The sequence below is a fragment of the Anoplophora glabripennis genome, unplaced genomic scaffold (assembly GCF_000390285.2).
Source record: "Anoplophora glabripennis isolate ALB-LARVAE unplaced genomic scaffold, Agla_2.0 scaffold839, whole genome shotgun sequence".
Lineage (NCBI taxonomy): Eukaryota > Metazoa > Arthropoda > Insecta > Coleoptera > Cerambycidae > Anoplophora > Anoplophora glabripennis.
Window position 1 is genome coordinate 158015 of NW_019417046.1, and position 20975 is coordinate 178989.

The following is a 20975-nucleotide window of genomic DNA, read 5'->3' on the forward strand; positions in this document are numbered from 1 at the left end:
CTTAAAATTATTTTTTTATTGCTAATATTAAATTTCTACGCTAAGTCTGCATTTTCACTAAAATTGAAATATCTCACAAACTGTAAGTCCTAGGTATGCAGAACCTTTAATAAAGTTCACCTATTTTTTTACGGTGCTTTCAAAAATGCAGTAAAATACAGGGTGTTCCATTTAAAAAAACATAACTTTGATATGGTACGCTTTTCCTGGACACCCTGTATATTTCAAAATATTTTTAAAATGTAGCCGTAATCAACCTACACATACCCACCTAAACAGGTTTCTGTAACATTTGCCGATTGATCACTAGCGACCGAGGCGTTACTGGTGGCCCACCCTGTATACAGGGTGTTTGGTAAGTCGATGCATTCCTTGCAGGAAGTAATAGTATTTCGAAAACGCTTTAATAAAAATACGCAAATTTATAAATATTGAGGAAACAGCTCAGAATATGTTAATGAAATTTTACAAGTTTTGATAATTAACAACAAAACATATTTTCATAAGACACGAAAAAAAATATTAGTTTTTTTTGGGCCACCCTACTATGTATGTTTTCAACCACGAAAATTGAATAATTTCAAATATTTCGAATTTTCACCACCAAGAACGGCGATGACAACATTTTTAAAATAATGGCGATGTTCCGCATGGTACTAGCTATGTCCTGTACACATTTAGTTTCGCTCAACTCACTCGGTTTCAAAAATACAATACCTATATGTACGTTTTCAGCCACGAAATTTGAATAATTCTACATTTTTCGAATTTTCACCACCAAGAACGGCGGTGACAACATTTTTAAAATTATGGCGATGTTTCGCATCGTATTAGCTATGTCTTGTACAAATTTAATTTCGGTTTCTTTGGCTTTTCAATGAAGAAAAAATTACAAAAATAACCTCAAAAATTAAATATTTTAATATTTGTAATAAATCTTGCACAACCGCATAATTTTTCGAAACTATTATAGAATAGTCTCAAATTTTTGTAAAAAAAGCCTTATCATTTATGTATCTGGTGGCGAGATAAAGATCTAGTTTCGGTCAAAATATGCCTTTGACTGACCGGATTTTAAATTTTCGCTCAACTAAACTAACAAAACTTACAGNTTTTTCGAAACTATTATAGAATAGTCTCAAATTTTTGTAAAAAAAGCCTTATCATTTATGTATCTGGTGGCGAGATAAAGATCTAGTTTCGGTCAAAATATGCCTTTGACTGACCGGATTTTAAATTTTCGCTCAACTAAACTAACAAAACTTACAGGTACTCGAAAATGTCGTATTTAATTGAAATTTTATTAATCTGTATCCGTTTTTTTTTTTTTTGGATTTGTATCAGGGAATGGTAATTTTAATCATTTTTCCCTTTAAAAACAAAGACTTACTTTCATAAAAACATTTATTTAAAAAAATACAATAAATATTGTCTTACACAAGTAAATCACGTGGGAACACAGTACAAATTGCATTAAAAACATCTCTTAATCACAGCCAAAGAAATATACTAACCCATTTTCTCGTAGGTCAGTTACATAATGGGTGAATATATTTTACAAAGTGTTACTGGATATACAGGGTGATCCATTAACGGTTTGGTGCGGCTGTATATTGGAAACTAGACGTGCTACAAAATTTCAAGACGGCGTCCTTTATACTGACGTTGCTATGGTAATAAAAAAAAAGTTGAAACAAAACTTGTGAAGAGTTTGACAATGTATCTAAAAAGTGTATTTTCAACTTGGGTTATATAAGCGAAATTTCGAAAAAACGACAATTTTCTGTAACACTATAGCAGTTGCGCCCTCTAGCGGCAAAGTTACAAACTTGAAAATATTTTAAATCAATTTCGTTTGGTCATATTTGTTCCTAGATTTTTCGCCCCATGATCGTATCACGTCGAGTTTCCCATGTACCGTTAATGGATCACCCTGTATATACAATGCTTATCATATCGTGAGTTTGCATCCTGTTTGGGTTGCCAAATAAAACCGCGAAGCCTTAAATAACCCGACTGCTACCAGTGGCGTACCTGTTTAATTATTATTCAAAATCACAAAATCTAAAGGCAGCGCCACACGATAACGTCGATCACGCACTGATTTTCAGGACTTAAATTTTTAAATCAAAATCTAACTAAACTATAGCTAAAATTTATTACTTTTCTTCGTTGAATGAATTAGGCGAAGCTTCCTCGGGACCAAATCCTAACCTCAATCTATATATTCCCTCGAAGGTGCAAAATTGTTCGATTTGGCAACAGAATTAGTGTTAGAGCTATCAGTTAAATACACGCAATAAGTTATTTAACAACTATAGAGGAGCAGTCGTACGGCCGATTTTTTTTTTATATCACATTGAAAAATTCACGAGAAAAACTACCCGTTACATTAAGTGACTAACCAACCACCGTTCTACTTGCTGCTGATGGGGATGGGTGTGTATCACGCTTCTTTGCCGTAAGTGGTATATCTGTAGCACCAAAAGTGGACCTCGTCTTCTTCGTTGCAGCACATTGGGTACACTATGGGGGACTTGGTCTGTTTGGCGCAACGCTGGCAGATTTCGATTTTCTTCGACTGAAAAAAAAAGAAAGGACGTAAAAAATAAGATAAACGGGTCATTAAGACGAAAAGAACATCTTTATTGTAATATACCATAGGCATAGATTCGGGATAAGAGATCCGGTTGAAATCTAGCTGCAAATGAACTTTTCCTGGAGGTGATGCCACTAGAAATGTGACATATTATCTTTGCTCCCGGCGCCCGAAAAAAAAAATACTCGCTTGATAAATCCGGTTATAAATAATCGGCTAGGGGTCAGCTATATTTCCCGCAATGCCTCCTCCGATTAGATAAGCCCGATACCAAAATACACCTCCACTTGTGGCATATCACCGCGTTAAAAAGTTTACTGGAATTTACGAATAAGGATAGCAGGGTCGCGAAAAATGAATATCCTCACACATCTGCTTCGTTGTGTTATTTGTAGATAAAAACTATCAATAGTTGTTACAAAATTAAAGTCCATAATGTGAAACAAAATATTTACTTCATAGTATCTCGAGAATTACTCATCAAATTGGTCTGTAAATACTTATTTTTGTATCTAGAATGTAAATAAAAAAATAAGCCAATTGTGTTATTACAACAATTTAATTTATATTTGAATCGAGACGGTTTAGGCGCGGTGACTATCATAGCGACAGCAACCTAATAAACTAAAAATAAAAATTGGTTGTTTGAAAAAATAATGTCAGAATTATATATTGTAATTCATATTCTAAGTGTTTAATTCTAATTCAAAATGAGCTCGGAAAGCGAAGACGAGCATTTACCGGGGGAAGTATTGGAAGCTGCACAAAGTGCTGTTTAAATAAAATAAAAGCTAATTTTTTCGACCATTTTGAGATTTGAATGTTTGTTGCTCAAATCGAAAAAATGTGTTAGAAAAGAAATATATATTTTTTGAAATAATTTTGTTTTAACTTACATCTGCGTTGTCGCAGCCATAAGCGCTGGAAGCCCACTCACCACTAGGCCTGGCCATCGTTTGCCTCATTACCAAAATCAGGAATATAATGTAGACGACCAAAACTGACTGAAAATAAAAAGAATATTAAATTGTGTATCTGTGCAATATACCAAACAAGTTTCAGATAGATTGAGGAACCGAATATGGTTGAAAATTTATCACAGTTCGTTAATCCAATTATTTCTTTGCTCTGTCATAAAGTGGCATCTATACGGAAGCGTTTTTTTGTCAACTTTAACGCTCTTTAGCGTTCAATTTAGTTAAATCTGCTTATTTCGATCGCAGGACATGTGGTAGCTCTACAAACTGTTAAGAGTTAGTACGTTTAAAAAGAGGACACCCTGTAGTAATAACCCGTAACTAGAACCGTCCCTGGGCACCGTCCTGTCCATTTTCGGAAGGAGACAGTCGACAGTGCAAGTGATTAAATCCTAGTACGAGGAGTTATGTAACAATCGTTATTCGTAGCGACTCGCGGACAGAACGGCGTATGCCTAGGCATTTATCAGTTACTAAATACCAATTAGTTTAATTAAGACTATCTATCGGAGATAACCGAGAAGAAAACATACTTAATGATTTTACTGCCCGTGTTAGCATTCTTGTTTTCGAACTCATTTCTTTTTTAAGTAAGTATAAATAATCCTGTCGGTAGAAAAATATTTTTATCGGAATCACGCCGCGGTCACATTGCCCAAATTGCCTTGCGTGTTTTTCTCCTGCGGTCCCGAAGACGTACAGGGTGGCGGTGTTTCGCGGCCCAACAAGCAAAATCGTCGTAGGATGTTTGTTTAAACGTCCGGATGTGATCGTGTTAAAGCCAATGGATATTTACATGTTTCCAATAACGTTGCTTCGAATGACATAGAAAGTACGTGAATTTCTCGCTTATTTTCGAAATCTGTCGTATTGTTAACTGAGCAAACCGTGAAAACGCATTTGTATGCACTTGTATGTTTCTAAATCTTCTATTTTTTCAAGTCCATGTTCCAGCTGTCGCTATAGTCTGATTAGTCTAATCACTGAAAGCGAAAATAAAGTGAAAGCTCCCAATTTTTTCCTGAAAATTTGCAAACAAGCTCGTCTGACCCCCACTTCAAAAGTTATATTGTCTAGATGTGTGCTTTTTTCTATTTGGGGGTGAAAAAACGCGAAAATCGTAGATTTACGTATTTTAAAGATTCAATTCATGTTCAAATATGTTGGAAAAAAGAGATGAAAATACCGTACTTTTCGTGAATGATCCAAGTTCATAAACGAAAAAAATATTTCATCTCGAGTTGAAATTGCTATTTTTTCGACTCGCATATAATTTTGTGTTCGATGTAATTCAAATCGGGATATAATACAGCGAATTATTGATACATTTTTTTAGTCAGTTCCACATTGCAACACTTGCAAAGTTGCTACTGTCACATTGAAGATAACATTTGTCAAATCCAATGTACAAGAACCACAGTACAAAATTTCCAACCTATTGGATTGAATGGTTTCTATAGATTTCTGTTTTACATCATTTTTTTATTAAGATTTTTTATGCTAAAGCATAAGTTTGTTTCATTTCCCAATAAACCATCAATTTTTTTTGTATTTATGTACATTGCCCTTAAAATTACCTATTTTACCGTAAAAAACCTTGATAAAAAATTGTTCTCTTCTGCAATTAAAAAAAAAAATCGTTTTTCACTGGTAAATTTCGATTGTCGAGAGCATACCGAGGATCTAGTTACCTTAAGCATGGAAGACATGATGCGGCGAAGAAAAAATAACAAAACACACACTGTCGGTCGATGGCTTCGAAATCACAACTCGACTCGCGAAAGCTGAATGTTTAGTATCACTAAAATGCCATCTATTAATTTATATATGGATCCCAATCGGTTAAAAGTCCAAGAGGTGATAAGCCCCATAGCTAGATCACACACAGCAGTAGGAAGTAATCGTTTGGTATTGCGAGACGTGGCTTTCCTTTTCCAGGAAGCTGGAATCGCGCGCCTCTTTTATTTTTACGCCGCTTTTCGTATCTTATTTTCGAGCTTTGTTTATTTCCATCGAGTAAACGCCTTGTTAATTTTGTTATTGTTTGCGCTCCGCTATCTCCAGACATATTTGGCTCCTATTTTTATGCGATCGTCGTTTATTTTTGTCCGTTTCTAACGCGGCCTTCTGCCTAGGAATGTCGTTGATGCAACTTGTTTACAATTGGGCGTTTTTTCGACTTTTCCTGATCCCCGGTCCAAGGGTTCAGCGTTAATGTAAATACAAGTGCCAGTTTTTACAAAAAAAAGATCACACTATAAGAGCCGCCCGCCACTTCTGTTTTGAGCATTTGTGTTTTAAAATATTGTTTGTTAGGCAGTTATTTAGCATCATTTTCAGTGTTTTTTTTCTATCGAGATGTTCTGGAGCGTCCAGTCCAACAACCATTTTTCGAAAATTGCTTGGAAATATTCAAGATTTGACGTGACAAATTATAAATTTCTAAAATTTGAGGATGTTACTTTTTGTAAACGAGTTTAAAAATTAATTTAGGGGAACATTGGTAGTAGGGCAAGCAAATAAGATTTTTACTCGAAAAAATTCCTATCCGCGAGATTATTGTAAAATCGTCTAAAAGAACATAATACAAGACATTTCTCATCTCGTGAGTCAAAAACTTTTATTCGCTAACTTTTCTATTTAAACAAGTAAGTGAGGAAATCAGTTTTTTCACTTTGCAGGGAAAACCATCAATTTTAGCGAAAAGTGACTCACAGACAGCTTATAGGGAGGAAAATTGTCACAAAAATTATTGTTAAACGAAATATTAATTAAAATTTAAATTTCGGAATTATTTTACTATTATTAAATAAATAAATGAAGCTATCGTTCATTTAAAAAGTTATTTTTTTTTACATATTAAGGCAAAGTAAACTTGTTTTTTCAATATTTTGTTAGCTATTTAATTACGATTTAAATGTAAAATTAAAGTAAAAATTCACAAATTATTTTCAAATTATTATTTATTGTTAAAAGATTTAAAAAAGAATAAAAAGCANATTATTGTAAAATTGTCTAAAGGAACATAATACAAGACATCTCTCGTCTCGTGAGTCAAAAACTTTTATTAGCTAACTTTTCTATTTAAACAAATAAGTGAGGAAAACAGTTTTTTCACTTTGCAGGGAAAACCATCAATTTTAGCGAAAAGTGACTCTCAGACAGCTTGTAGGGAGTAAAATTATCTACAAAATGAGACATGTTAAATTAAAATCGGTTAATAAATAAAAAAGTTATTGCAAAAAACAAGAAAAGTGCCCATTTTTTCATTTGTTTATAACTATCGCATTTATTGTTAAAATTTTATAAAACCTATGACAAATTGAGGGTTTTGTCATACTTCAAAAGTGTTCCAAAAATGGGCGCTGTAGGTGCAATAGTTTTCGCACAATTCAATTTGTTCATAACGGAATCTCCAAAAATTCTGAACTTTAAGCCTCTGTACAGACGTTAATTTTCTATCAAACATGATTCTGAAAGCATCATTGTAATCTTAAAGACGTAATTAAGCGACCTATTAAAAAATATCATCGTTTTTGACATTAACATTCTCAAATTGTACATTCAAAAACCGAGCGTTTTTCGCCTATAAACAATTTGAATAAAATTGTTGCTATTTATGCTACCTCACCAAAAATAGATTCAATGGATAGCTGGCAAAAAAATACAAATTTTTTTAAATAAATCACCCTCTACGACCAACAAACAGGAGCCAAGATAAGATTTTTTTTTAAATCGTAGTGCAATTGTTTATAAACATTAAGACTTGAATTTGATGAACGATAGCTTCATTTATTTATTTAATAAAAGTAAAATAAATCCGAAATTGAAATTTTAATTAGTATTTCGTTTAACAATAATTTTTGTGACATTTTTTTAATTAAAAAAAAATTCAGTATGAAAGATGCATTTTTTCCGGGGTTCAGGGTTATTCTACGAATTCGTAAATATGCCTATTGTTATTTTTTCCGTCGAGCTACCCCTGTTTAAAAAAAAATAAGTTTCTATGATGAATAGAAGCCGAGATATTGCAAAATTTTACAGCGCGCATCAATTTGAACTTGGATTTCACCGGACATTTTACTTAGCAAGTACATTCTCTTTGAAGGGCTCGTGAGTCGTTAATTTTCCACATTTTTTCAATGCAATTCACGGGAAATCGTAGTTTACGTCGTAAACTTTATTTTGCGAAAAATTCAAATCTTAATGTTTATAAACAATTGCACTACGATTTTTTTTATTAATTCTTATCTAGGCTCCTGTTTGTTGGTCGTAGAGTGTTTTTTTTTTAATTAAAAATTCATTTTATTCAAATTGTTTATAAGCGAAAAACGCACGGTTTTTTAATGCGCAATTTGAGAATGTTAATGTCAAAAAACCGATGATATTTTTTAATAGGTCGCTTAATTGCGTCTTTAAGATTACAATGACGCTTTAAGAATCATGTTTGGTTGAAAATTAACGCCTGTACAGAGGCTTAAAGTTAGTTCATAACTTTTGGAGCTTCCGTTATAAACAAATTGAATTGTGCGAAAACTATTGCACCTGCAGCGCCCACTTTTGGCACACTTTTAAAGTATGACAAAACCCTCAACTTGTCATAGTTTTTATAAAATTTTAACACTAAATGCGATAGTTATAAACAAATTAAAAAATGGGCACTTTTCTTGTTTTTTTTTGCAATAACTTTTTTGTTTACTAACCGATTTTAATTTAACAAGTCTTATTTTGTAGATAATTTTATTCCCTACAAGTTGTCTGAAAGTCACTTTTCGCTAAAAATGACGGTTTTCCCAGCAAAGTGAAAAAATTGTTTTCTTCACTGATTTATTTAAATAGAAAAGTTAGCTAATAAAATTTTTTGACTCGCGACATGAGAGATGTCTTGTATTATGTTCCTTTAGACAATTTTACAATAATCTCGCGGATAGGACTTTTTTCGAGTTTCTCTTTTATTTTCGCTAATTGTCCTGGTGTAAGATAAATAGTGAATAAATTGTATCTCCAATAGAAAAGGATGATTCAAAGTAACAACCTCCAGGAACTCACGCTGTATGGACTTTTAGAATTCCCCTTGGGTGTCCGCTATTAGAAGGTACCTACTTTATAAACAAATTTATTTCTTGCTGTCGTAAACTCTGTTTTATGCAGAGTAGTAGTAGAAGAAAAGTTTGCTTGGTTGCTCGGTATTATGCTGCGCTAAAGATCTTTCTAGCAGTTCGCTGTGGAAGTCGACCGGTTGTTGCCTAGCGTGGTGGAGAGGCCCGCCTAAACACGCCCGTGGTACATGACAAATCAGTGATTACGGGGCTACGCAACTTTTATTCCACAGAGGTCGGCTAGTGTTGCTGGCGTGGGTGTTATTTTTCGAAAAGTCCAGATAATGCGAAAGAAAACAGCGAGGTAATTAACGTGCCTCTATTAATCATCGTTTGAACAACAAGCAATTTGCGCGTCTGGCTCCCGAGGTATTTTTAAACCAAAAAAATACCTAATTATCGCAATTAATTGGGTCCATTTGCACAATCTACGCGATTTTTCCGAATCCGCTTAGCTGGCGCGAGTGTTGGGGTTATCTCGATAGTTTTGGTTTGCCGGGAAATCGAAGAAATCCGTTACAGAATATCAAACTGTATGTCTCTATGCCTTTTCAGGTTTTTCCATTGTGATTAGTAACATAAAAAGAATTACGAACTCGATATTACATTGATTTTATTGATATTATAGACTGCAGGTGTCATAGAAAACTATATTGCCTGTACACAATCAAATAAACTGAATCAGCTAAAATATTCTAGGAAAAATATTGAACGAAAATAATAACAATAAGACCAAAATATGTCTGGAGATACCGAGCCTGAACAAACAACGATAAAATTAATATATTAATTGACAAAAAAAAAACAGAATTCTCCAAATTTGCTTTAAAATTAATCCCCTTGGAATTCCAGTAAATTGTTTATTAAACTTGATATCTAGTACCAAAAGAACCTCAAATATTTCATATGATGCGCCAATTTTCTTAGTTTTTCTCAAACACATTACGAGAAAGTGGAATATAGGTTCCTAAAATCTAATCAACTACCATTATTTTCTTTGTTTGCAATTTGGATTTGACGAAGTTTTACTTTGGGATCCCAGTAACGTAATACTTATTTTTAAAAGTGCTGGTAACGTTTTAGATTTGAATATTAAATATTTTAAGTGACGATCGTCGTTAAATGAGCACGAATTATTTTTATTCTAGAATAAATAAGCGGAAATATGCAAAAACCTTTGTCGGTATCAACACAAAAAGTGCGACAATTTCTTTTCATGCAAATTTATTTTTCAAACACAAAACACAATACGACCGTTTTTGTATTATGACCTTGGTCAAATAAATCAGCTGGCACAGTTCGTTTAGGGAAATTATACAACAAACAAACGTGTGAAAAATTATGAAATTTTCAACATTTCGTCATTGGGAAAATGAAATATTACCTTCTCTCGGGGTTTCTAGTGAGACATTAAGGATTTTATTAATAGACCAAGAAATAAAGGTGAAAAATCATGGAGAACTCGTAAAAATGGGCTCGATCGGTCAAATAGTTTCTGCAAAATGCTACTGGCGCGTACCCTTATTTTGACGGGCTCTGGATCGATCAATTATGGGCAAATTCAATTAAAATTAACAGGGTATAAAGTTTAAACCTTCATTTACAAAATGTTAAAATTTCAGGTCTTAATGTTTATAACAAATTGTTCTGTGATTAAAAAAAAAATGCTAACTCCGGACCTATTGCTATTGGTCGTAGAAACTTGTTTTTTTTTTCAATTTGTAGGTTTTTTTACGAGCTTTTGAATGGTGTATATAACTTCTTTCAAAAGTTAAAAACAGCGGAGTTATTTTATTTGTTTATTAGGAAAAAAAGTGCCTTCTATTTGGTAACAATTATAAACAACTAAATTTGAATAAAAAATATTCTTTTTTAACTAGAGGATACTTGGTGTCTCTTCGAAGAAATTGAGCCGAAAAATAATGTTTTAGTCATAACTGCCCCCGGAATAGTTGAAAATGGGCCTTTTTTGGAAAAATTGGATAAATAATTGGAATTTTGCAAAAACTATTTGACCGATCGAGCCCATCTTTTGCACATCTCTTAAGGATATAAAAACTCACATTTTGGGAAAGTTTGGTAAGATTTTATTAATTATTTAAAAAGTTATTAACAGTTAAAGAAAAAACACTTTTTCCGTTTAATTTTGCAATAACTTTTTTGTTTATAAACCAATTTTAACATATAAAGTCTCATTTTAAAGATGAGTTTCTCTAGATCAAATCGTCTGTTGAACTTTTTTGCTTATGTTAATAGTTTTTTTACAATAACGCGTAGAACGAAAAATGACGAAATTTTGACCTATTTGTTGGTAAAAAACAACGACGCTATACTTTTTTCATGACCCATTTGATGAGACGCCTTTCGTATTATAATTCCCAAGACTTTCCAACAATAAAATCACGCCCAGTAATTAATAAATTTCAAAATGTTTCCTTCCCTGGTCTATAACAAAAACGAACAAAAGAGAAAATTACTGCCATATTCTATGAGTGTTTGTTGTTTCGTATGTACAAGATCCTCGCCGATTGTTATTGTTTTCTACTTTTACGACTTGTGCTAACAACCCACAAAATGTAGGACAATGTTTATAAGAATATCATAATATTATTCACTTGTGTTCTATATATAGAAATTAGAACAGTTAATATTAGCTACTTTCAATATTAATTCTGTCATACAAGGTCGTGTCCGTAGGGTAATTTAAGGGACGTTATCTCCTTGGATATTTTTCTCCATAATTTTTAATCGATTGAATAATGTTGTATCTCTCATTAGCTATAGTTAATATCTTCACAGTATTGTCAAAGTTTGGTAGAAAAACACATTAAATTCGTATCGATATGAAGAACTGATTACGGTCCTGCAGAAATAAATAGTTCAAAAACAGCCTTGAGAATTTTCTGGCACATATCTTTGTACAATACATTTTTTACTGAAAATAACAATTGCTCTCAATTTTGTTAAACCCAAATTTAGAAATATTCCTTCAATTTTCAACTGCTAACAGATATAGTACAAAAATTGGAGATAAATGTTATCTAATGGACGACTAATGTGTTTAATTAATTAAATTAATATTCCGCAAACAGGCATTTTTTAAACTGAAGTTCAAGTAGAGGCGATATACCATATAAATCTTATATACTGGAAAAATAGATAAATAAACAACAATGTTAGTGTTACTAGTTTGCATCAGTATAGAATTTTAAGACATGCATATCAAAATAATAAGATTCTGACTTTATAAACAAGAAATAGAAATATAATTAGCACAAATCGACACCCCAAGTGCTATGAGGTTGTAAAAATGTACCTGATTAAATTAACACAATCGCAAACAGGAAATCGCTGGAACGAAATATTTTATCTTATTTATATGCTTAACAACTAATACACAACAAACAGCGCTTATTTTCCTCATCACAACGGCATTTATCTCTAAAACGATGTATGTGTTACAAAATTCCCGTATTATTTAAGAATTACTGCTTTTATACATACTTTAAAATGTTTCGTGTTACGTGAGTAATAAATTTCCCACTAAACATTTTTCAGTTTCTGACATGCTTCAGAAACGTTTCCATTTTTCTTGAAACGTTTCATAAAAAATCCATGCAACCTTCTGGTAACGTTCTAGAAGCCCAAGATTCCTCCCCGAAATACGTTTCCAATGAAACGTTTCAAAAAATTGGTTTCAGTAACATCCTTTTTATGTTCCATTTATGCCCTCGATATTTTTGTTTTACGTTTCAGTATATTTTCAGAAATGTTTGAGTAACATAATAATTTTATTACCATATTGTTCTCATAATGCTCTCAACTTTAGATCATTTTCATTTCAAAGGCGTTTTTGAAATAGTATAAATAGTGTGAGTATTTTTTTAAATATCTCTAATACTCCTTTGTGATATTTTTATTTGTATTGTGAATGACTTAATTCGAACTAAAAAAAGTTACAAAGTATATTAAAAAAAATAAATATGCTCTTCTAGTTTGGGGATGCGGCAACTTTTACTAAGAATTTCTTTCTTTTTGAGAAGCCACTGAAAAAAGTTTCTAATATGGATTACGAATTTTGCCATTCATCGTACAAATAAAAATATCACAAAACAATATCAGAAGCATTAAAAAAAAGCTACACATTTTATATTATTCAAATAATACTCTTCTGAAATGGAAATTTTCTAATGTTGAGACCATTATGAATATGGTAACAATGATGAACTGATAATTAGAAAAAGTTAGTTATGATTATGAATCTTGAAATGGTAGGTACATGAAAAACTAATAACATTACTGGAAAATAATATAAAGTTATAATTTCTTCTACGCATGGTCAATATTACATATTATATCCTTTTAATAATAATAAATTATACAGCAGAAATAAGGATACAAAATGATATCTTGACAAAGTAAATATCTGTAGGTATACCTAAACTCTTTTATTTAAGCATGCCTATACACAAAAACAAATATAAACATTTGTACAAAATATAAAATAAATGACGTCTATTTCACTTGATTCATCCATATTTCAAATAGTTCTCACTGACTAAGTAGTTGCTCTTCAAATTATATCGAAACGTATAGTTGTTGTTCCATTTTCTTAATTCTTGTCCCTTGTCCTCTTGTCTGTAATAGGTAGTGGGTATAACTATATTTAGGTAGATGTGACGCAAAATTGGAAATCTACACATATCGTTTTAAACATTTTGCATCAATATTCATTATTTTATATGCACCTTACAATAACTACAACTACACACACTACAAATTATCACATAAAATAGCGTCAAAGTAAAGATGAATAACAACGAAACCAAGCAAACTGACAAACCGCAATCCTAACCTAACATAATACGAATTGAAACGACACACGGGAAACAAATAAAGTCACGACGCAAGTCACGAACATACGTTTTTTCTAGACTTGTGTTATAAATATGCTACCACATTTTTTTTTTCTAATTATGTTTTTATATAAACAAAGGCAAATGAACTAACGCTTGAGGTGTGGGGATTGAGAGCAAAATTTAACTAATGCCGAATGTTCCATAAGATAAGCAAAAATAGCAAAGGGTTGTTCGTCTGTTATGTTTCCGAGATCGAAAGGGAATGTTTCGAGTAATGTTTCAAACTCTCTTCAATTGTAACGTTTCGGCTATGTTTCACTAAATAAGTTTTCAAGTGCTACATTTCTGTAATGAAACAGAAACGTTTCTAGTTAATGTTTCAAATGTTCAGTAAAATATCTCATTTGCAACGTTTCATTTACGTTTCGTGTTTAGTGGGTTCCTTATGTGGGCGATAATTAATTTAAAATGTGCATGCGACAAGTTCTTGTATATAATCGTCAACTTGTTATTGTTCAACTTAATAAGGAAATTACAAAGTTCCAATTCAAGATACTCGGTTATAGTTTTTATGGCACGCGTGAAAACCATGTTGGGAAGATGGTTGGAGAGAAATTTTTCGTAACATGCACTGTTCTAAATTTAGAGTTGAATTGTGACTTATCAGTTGCATCACTAGACATGTTTAGTCATAATGATACGGTAATAGTCCGTAACTATTACTCTTTCTATAACATTTTCTCTTTTTTAGGGGGAATAATTTTTATATTCAACCTCAACTGTTCTTAGTACTAAGAAAGTGTAAAAAAAAATCAGCAGTGATTATTTTTTTTCACGCAAGCAGATTGTTGTTGTTTTAATGTAGGTACTCGTATTATTAGAATATTCATTGCTTCCTGAATTATAACTATGAATAAAGCTTTTCCGTAATTTGTGATAATAATTAGTTGTATTTGAATATCTAACAAAAGATTTGATTTTTAATTTTATTATTTCTGCAATTTTCAAATTACAATCAAAAGGGCGCTGATCTGTATGCAACTAGACATTGCACTTATTGTATTACTGGTTGCCTGAGGTTAAATAAATATCTTTCAAACAAAAATATTGAAAAAAGTATCTGAAAAGTAAATAAAAACCCAAGTGAATGTTGACAGGAAACTTTTATTAGGATGTTCTGTGGTATAAGCCTTTCTTTAAATTACATAAACAAGGACGAACTTCATAGCAAAGCACGGAATTCTTTGAAATACGATTTTTTTATTAAGGTCGTTGATTACAAATAATACCTATAACAATTATAACCAAGATTTTTTTGGAATTTACAAATTTGTGAATAAACCAAAACGGAAATAGAAGTCCATTTTTTTAAGCCGAAGACCAGGAAGACAAGTGTAGTCTCCATGCTGAAGACCATCGTTTAGATATGTGCGAGTTGCCTTTCTTTGAATAAAGCTAACCTAAAAGTGGCAAAATGGATAATGATAATATATCTCAGCAGTCTGATGAGATTGAAGTACTTAAATCGATTTTTGAGGATCAATGGGAAATCGATACTGAAACTGGAACGTATAGCATGCAGATCGATCAGAATGTAAAATTGTTTATAACCTTAAGCCCCGATTACCCATCAAGTGCACCCCCTAAATATGAATTACTGGCACCTACGTTAACTAGCTCCCAGAAAGATATAATCAAGACTGAATTTCAACGTATATATGAGTAAGTGTCGGTAACCAGGTGTGACCTAATAGTAGTTTTAAATTAAGTTTAACGACAAATATGCTTTTTCAACGTCACTGAAAGATATAGACATTTTTGACATTTCTTACCCGTTTTCCAAAACAGCAATTTTGATTTTTATATTTTGCAAATTTGACCCTTTAATTAATTGTATAGAATGTTATTTTTTTCTATTACGAGTCAAGTACTTCTTTTTAGAGAAGAATGTGGCAACCCAATTATTTTCCAGTGGATAGAAAAATTGAAGGAAATCGTTTCCAAACCCACACCAAATGAAAATTCTTTGTGTGATATTAGTCTAAATGCTTTAATAGTAACTAATGTGGATCAAACCGGTCAGAGTAGTAAGCGGGAAGTAATGAACGTTACACACGGCCTTACAATAGTCGATAGAAAAAGTGTGTTTCAAGGACATGCTTGTGCGGTAAAGGATGAGAAGAACGTAAAGTAAGTCGGTAAATGTCCAAATTGTCGTCTTTTCAGACTGAATTAGTTTATTTTTAGGGAATTTATGAATTACTTATTAGAAAATAAAAAAATCGCTCAAGCTACTCACAACATATCTGCCTACAGAATATCGCTGCCAAACTCTGTGATTGTACAGGTAATATGGGTACAAATTTATGTTTTATGTGATTAATTCATAATTTAAAAAGTGCACAACGTATCCACATGCAGTGTGTAACTTTTTAGGACTGCAACGATGACGGAGAAGCACATGCATCTGGTAGAATACTCCATCTACTTCAAATTTTAAAGCTTACGAATGTCATGGTCGTTGTGTCGAGATGGTAAGGGGCAACTAGTTTAGTATATAATGTGGAACTTTGTGCATAAATGCTTTTTTTTAGGTACGGGGGTATACATTTAGGTCCCGATCGATTTAAACATATAAATAACGCAGCGCGGCAGGTTCTCTTGCAAGGTGGATTTATAAAGGCGTGATATGATAATATGTACCGTATCGTCAATGTTTCTTCTATCTTGATAAACATTGAATAAGATGTACAAGCCTGTAGAAAATATAAATTAAATTTTTTATTGCTCGCCATTTTTTTTAAAAGAAAATTGTTTTCATCAATATTTTTTTGAAATAATTTAGCTATTTGAATTATATGGTTTTTGTCAAAGCTCAGTATAACATATCCATAAATAAATAATATATATTTTACTAATTCTAGTGTTTTATTTGATAAATATGGTTTTACTAAATTTTTTGCGTTAGAAAAAGGTCCGTTTACTGCAATGCTTTATTTACCTACCTTAATAACAATTAGTTATATATAAGTATTACGACTCTTCACTAATACCAAAACTAAATCTAAAACTATTATCTGAAGGCACAAAATTAAAGTCTTTCTTATTTTGCTTGGTATCCCCACTAGGCTCAATTTTTATATTTTGTACGCCATTACTTAGTTCCTCGCTCTCGTTATCGTTAGAAGGATCAGAAATAAATACGAACTTGTTTCTTGAAGAAGGGAAGCTAGACTTTTTCACAAACACTGATTTTTTGCTTGGCACTGATTGCTTAACTCTTATATTCACTGCGTCTGTAAAAAAAAATTAATAGTAATTCCTTCATAAAATTTATTTACTTGTACTGAAACATACTTCTAGAATACTTCTTTTCTTCAGCTGCCATCTTCATCCTATAATCTCCAAATGATAACCTCATTATTTGTCGTTTCTTAACTAATGGCGCAGAATTACTCATTAGAGTATTTAATGCTTTAATATGGTCTTGTTCTAAAATGACAATAGTTATCAAAAAATATATATATAATTATTATATGCTCTTTACCCTGCTTGTTGTTCAATTTTCCTGATTTAAGGGCAATTTGAATTTGATGTATGCACCAACAGAGTTCCATTTCAAATTGATGTTCTAATTCCAGTTTGGGTGCAACAGAAACACTTGCATTAATTGTTTCTTTCACTTTCATTTTCTGAGAGTCTTCTACGTTTTTGCCACACTTCTTGTATTTTGGAGACATTGTTGAATTTATCTAATCGATAGTTTCATGTACAAATCTAGAAAAAAGTTGCTCAAAGTATGGTAAATAATTTATTTATATTTATAAATTAGAAGTTAGGTTAATATTACACATATCGATTTGACAGCGCAAAACATACAGTTAGGTTAGATTGACATTTATATTTGTTTGTCCAAAAGCGGTTTTCGGGTGCAACGATTGGAGCACATCAGAGCGTTCTATAGGTGCTTTCGGGTGCAAGTGGAGTGCTCTGGAGGGCCCCAGAGTACTCTAATCGATACACCCGAAAGCAGCTCAAGCAGGGTTGCCAGATTGGGCTACTTATCGCCAATTGGGCTATCTCAGATGACTTTCGGCTACTTGAAAAAAAGCAAAAATAGCCAATTTGGGCTATTTCGAGTTTTTACCAGTGTCGGCAATCTGTACAAATCGAATGTTAGAATAGTATATTTATATAAATTCTTTTTTTACTCAAGATTTAAGTTTATTTTTTTTCTTTTGTACATAGAATAAAACATATTTTATTCGACTTATATTTATTCATATTTTATATACACATTTCTGTATTGTAGAATCATAGAATAATAATAATATTTTTTTTTATTTTAATATTTTAACGGTTGTGCCTTTATTTATCTTCGAATTGTCCGTATACGTTTTTAGAAATAAGTCTACTTTTAAATTAAATGAAGCCATTCATAATAAAAGCACTAGACAAAGTAAGAAATTCCGCCACATTCCTTTTTTTTAAAACAAAATATCTTGTAATTCACCATTTTATTTAGGTTTAAAAGTTTTTAACAAATTGCCTTCTGAGATAACGAACACAAATAATTCTGTATTTTTTAAGAAGAAGCTGCATAAATACTTAATAAGAAATACATTTTATACTTTAAATGAATTTTTTGATTCTTAATGTATCTAGAGTAGATAGTTTTAAGTTATTTTAAGTATAAAAAAAATGTGACAATTCCTATACAATGTCTGTCTTCAAGGAAAATAAAGTTTATTATTATTATTATTATTATTATTATTATTATTATTATTATTATTATTATTATTAATTGAATGATTCTGACAAATCGTCTTTTCAATCTTTAAAGATCTTCAAAGTTGCAAGAGGAACTATCTACAAATATTTAAATAATCTAAAATAATTGAAAATAAAACTTTCTAATGCCTTTATAACTTTTCTAATATTTTCTTTTAACTGAATATCAATTCTGTTAATATTTTATATTGACTTATATTTGCAACAAGGACGCTAATTTATTGTTGTCCAATTGTATTTTAAATGTTTTAGATTTATATTAGTAAGTTTTACAATAATCGTAATTGTCTAAAATTGTCTGAAATATAAAAAATGGAGCCCTTAGTGCTCTAGAAAAGAATATCAACTTTTTGTTTATCCACACATTTCTGCAATACTTACCTTATATTGACAATTTTTCTCTGTTTCACGAAATAAAAACAAAATAAAATCGTGAATCACCACCAATTAAGTCAGTAAATATACGTCTCCACATTTACATCGCATATCAGAATTGAGGGAATAAACATAAATCAGCGAAATCCCATAGTGATAAATTATTTTAATATACGTTATGTATTCGGTTATTAAAAATGTATACCGCATAGTGTTATAAAACAGTCGAGCTGTCGTACCGGTTCCGTGAAAGTTATACGATATATTAATATTAATCAAACCAGTTAGTTGCTGAATCGAGAACTATAGTTGTATAAAAAAAAACGTCGTAAAGTATACTGATTTTGCTTCAATAAAATCCCCATTGGACATCCTCAAAAGATATCATCTACATTGACTGCGCCAAATTACTATAAAATTATTTATTGCTGCTTTTTTATTACGATACAGTAATTTATGTTTATAATTTACAGGATTTTTTTTTAATTTGTGAAGTGGGAAATAAGTTCCTCTAAGTATAGTCAGTGGAAAGTTAGTGCTATAAACGTAACCTGAAAAAGCTGCAAAAAATATACCTAGTTGCAATTTATCGTTCGTTTTATACCATTATATTATGTGTACAGTGTGGCCCATTGGTTTTTCAGCCACCCAGTAACATCTTTCTTTTTGTGCAATTTTAACCGGATTTTTTTTTAGATGTATAGTTTGATGAAGTGTGCTTTGTGAAGGAAAACGTGTGTTATCCCACAAAATCCAAGGCGTACTATGTTCGTTTTTAGCAGTAAAATTCTAATATTTCATATTAGGGATTTTTTGAGATAAAATATATTTACGCCAATGGCTTAAACGACCCGCCAAAACGGGTCAATACCAAATTTTATCAACAAATTTTAAACAAATTCAAAAGTCTATTTTTTTTCATTAATTTATTGTTGATATCAAGTTGTCCATGAAAACAAAAAATGATGAGAGAAAGTACCTGTCAGAAAATGCCTGGCACAAACTAAAATAAAAGCTTGAAACCAAAATGTGTACCTACATACTTTGGAATTGGGATATGACGAAAGCCGTTGGAAGTTTTGTTATTAGCTACAGGAAATATTTAAATAATCCTAATTTTTTAGTGGAATTTTATTTAGTGATGAGGCCACATTTACTACAAATGGGGTAGTTTTGTCCCAAAATTGTCATTGGTCAGCTGAAAATCCAAAATTCAAACGCAAAGAGGCAGTGTTTGCAAAAAGTTAACGTTTGGTGTGGAATAATAGAATAATGAAATAATAGAATTGGTCCTTTCTTTTTCTGAAGGCAATTTTAATGCGAATAAAATTTTAAATTTTCTTAATAATGAATTTCGGAACGCGTTAGATGATTTGCCTTTAAGAAATCTTCTTAATCTAAAATTTCAATTAAATGGTAGCTCTATTCATAACGCTGTTGCAGTGAAAGAATGGTTAAATAAACATTTTGAGAATTGTTGGATAATGCGAAATAGTCCTTTAATTGAGTGGCCACCGAGATCCCCGGGCTTGATGCCATTAGATTTTTTTTTCTTTGGGGTTTATTGAAACAAAAACTGTACACGAACTACGTGCTAGGATAATGCAAGCCTGCGCAGAAATTACCCCAAACCAAACACAAAAAGTTATTACGAACGTAATAATTGAGAAGTGCATAGAAGTAAATGGTGGATTGATAGTAAGGACAAGATTATAATTATTTAACTTTTGTTGGTTCCAGTTATATTTTTAAATTTGTCAAAACTAAGATTTTTAATAATTATTATTATACCTTACTAGAGTTTAATTAATTTCATGTTTTTCAACAATAAATTAATGAAAAAAATAATAATAATAATTAAAGACTTGTGTATTTTTGATTTCGCTAAAAAAATCGTTATTATTTAAAATTTTTTGGTAAGATTTAGTATCGGCCTGTTTTAGGGGGTCGTGAATGCAGTGGCATTTTTTCTCAAAGAATCCCTAATACGAAATATTAGAATTTTACTCCTGAAAACAGTCGTCGTACGCATTAGATTTTGTGAGATCAGGCTCATTTACTTTCACAAGCTCTACATCTTAAAAAAAATCCGGTTAAAATCGCACAATAAATAAAGATTTTACAGGGTGGCTTAAAAATAAATAGGTCACACTGTGTAATATAATTTAGTATAATTTATTTATTTATTTATTTATTTATTTATTTATTTATTTATTTATTAATTAATTTATTTATTTATTTATTTATTTATTTATTTATTTATTTATTTATTTAT

General features: G+C 31.3%; 3 protein-coding genes across 3 annotated transcripts; 1 reads left to right on the forward strand and 2 right to left on the reverse strand.

Moving 5' to 3' along the window:
• Positions 1–1864: 1864 nt before the first annotated feature.
• LOC108912608 lies at positions 1865–5355 on the reverse strand. Its single transcript, XM_018717886.2, has 3 exons — positions 5268–5355; positions 3496–3603; positions 1865–2581 (listed from the first exon to the last, which is right to left on the reverse strand). Exons 1-3 carry the CDS (start codon positions 5283–5285, stop codon positions 2447–2449), a joined length of 261 nt encoding a protein of 86 aa, XP_018573402.1. The 5' UTR covers positions 5286–5355; the 3' UTR covers positions 1865–2446.
• Positions 5356–14539: 9184 nt separating this feature from the next.
• LOC108912606 (protein IMPACT-like) lies at positions 14540–16407 on the forward strand. Its single transcript, XM_018717884.2, has 5 exons — positions 14540–15256; positions 15476–15724; positions 15782–15881; positions 15971–16068; positions 16129–16407. The coding sequence occupies exons 1-5, from the start codon at positions 15009–15011 to the stop codon at positions 16220–16222; spliced, it is 789 nt and encodes a 262-aa protein (XP_018573400.1). The 5' UTR covers positions 14540–15008; the 3' UTR covers positions 16223–16407.
• Positions 16408–16519: 112 nt separating this feature from the next.
• Positions 16520–17407, reverse strand: LOC108912607 (UPF0488 protein CG14286). The gene is made up of 3 exons (XM_018717885.1): positions 17082–17407; positions 16892–17026; positions 16520–16830 (listed from the first exon to the last, which is right to left on the reverse strand). Exons 1-3 carry the CDS (start codon positions 17272–17274, stop codon positions 16568–16570), a joined length of 591 nt encoding a protein of 196 aa, XP_018573401.1. The 5' UTR covers positions 17275–17407; the 3' UTR covers positions 16520–16567.
• Between the last annotated feature and the right edge of the window lie 3568 nt (positions 17408–20975).

What these genes read in the sequence shown, in the direction of transcription:
- LOC108912606 (XM_018717884.2), top strand. Translation starts at nt 15,009, where the DNA reads ATGGATAATGATAATATATCTCAGCAGTCTGATGAGATTGAAGTACTT. An exon ending in AAGGATGAGAAGAACGTAAA is followed by an intron (nt 15,725 to 15,781) that starts GTAAGTCGGTAA and finishes GTTTATTTTTAG; the next exon opens with GGAATTTATGAATTACTTAT. An exon ending in CAAACTCTGTGATTGTACAG is followed by an intron (nt 15,882 to 15,970) that starts GTAATATGGGTA and finishes GTAACTTTTTAG; the next exon opens with GACTGCAACGATGACGGAGA.
- LOC108912608 (XM_018717886.2), bottom strand. An exon ending in ATGGCTGCGACAACGCAGAT is followed by an intron (nt 2,582 to 3,495) that starts GTAAGTTAAAAC and finishes TTTTTTTTTCAG; the next exon opens with TCGAAGAAAATCGAAATCTG.
- LOC108912607 (XM_018717885.1), bottom strand. Translation starts at nt 17,274, where the DNA reads ATGTCTCCAAAATACAAGAAGTGTGGCAAAAACGTAGAAGACTCTCAG. An exon ending in AAAATTGAACAACAAGCAGG is followed by an intron (nt 17,027 to 17,081) that starts GTAAAGAGCATA and finishes TTGTCATTTTAG; the next exon opens with AACAAGACCATATTAAAGCA. An exon ending in AGAAAAGAAGTATTCTAGAA is followed by an intron (nt 16,831 to 16,891) that starts GTATGTTTCAGT and finishes TTTTTTTTACAG; the next exon opens with ACGCAGTGAATATAAGAGTT.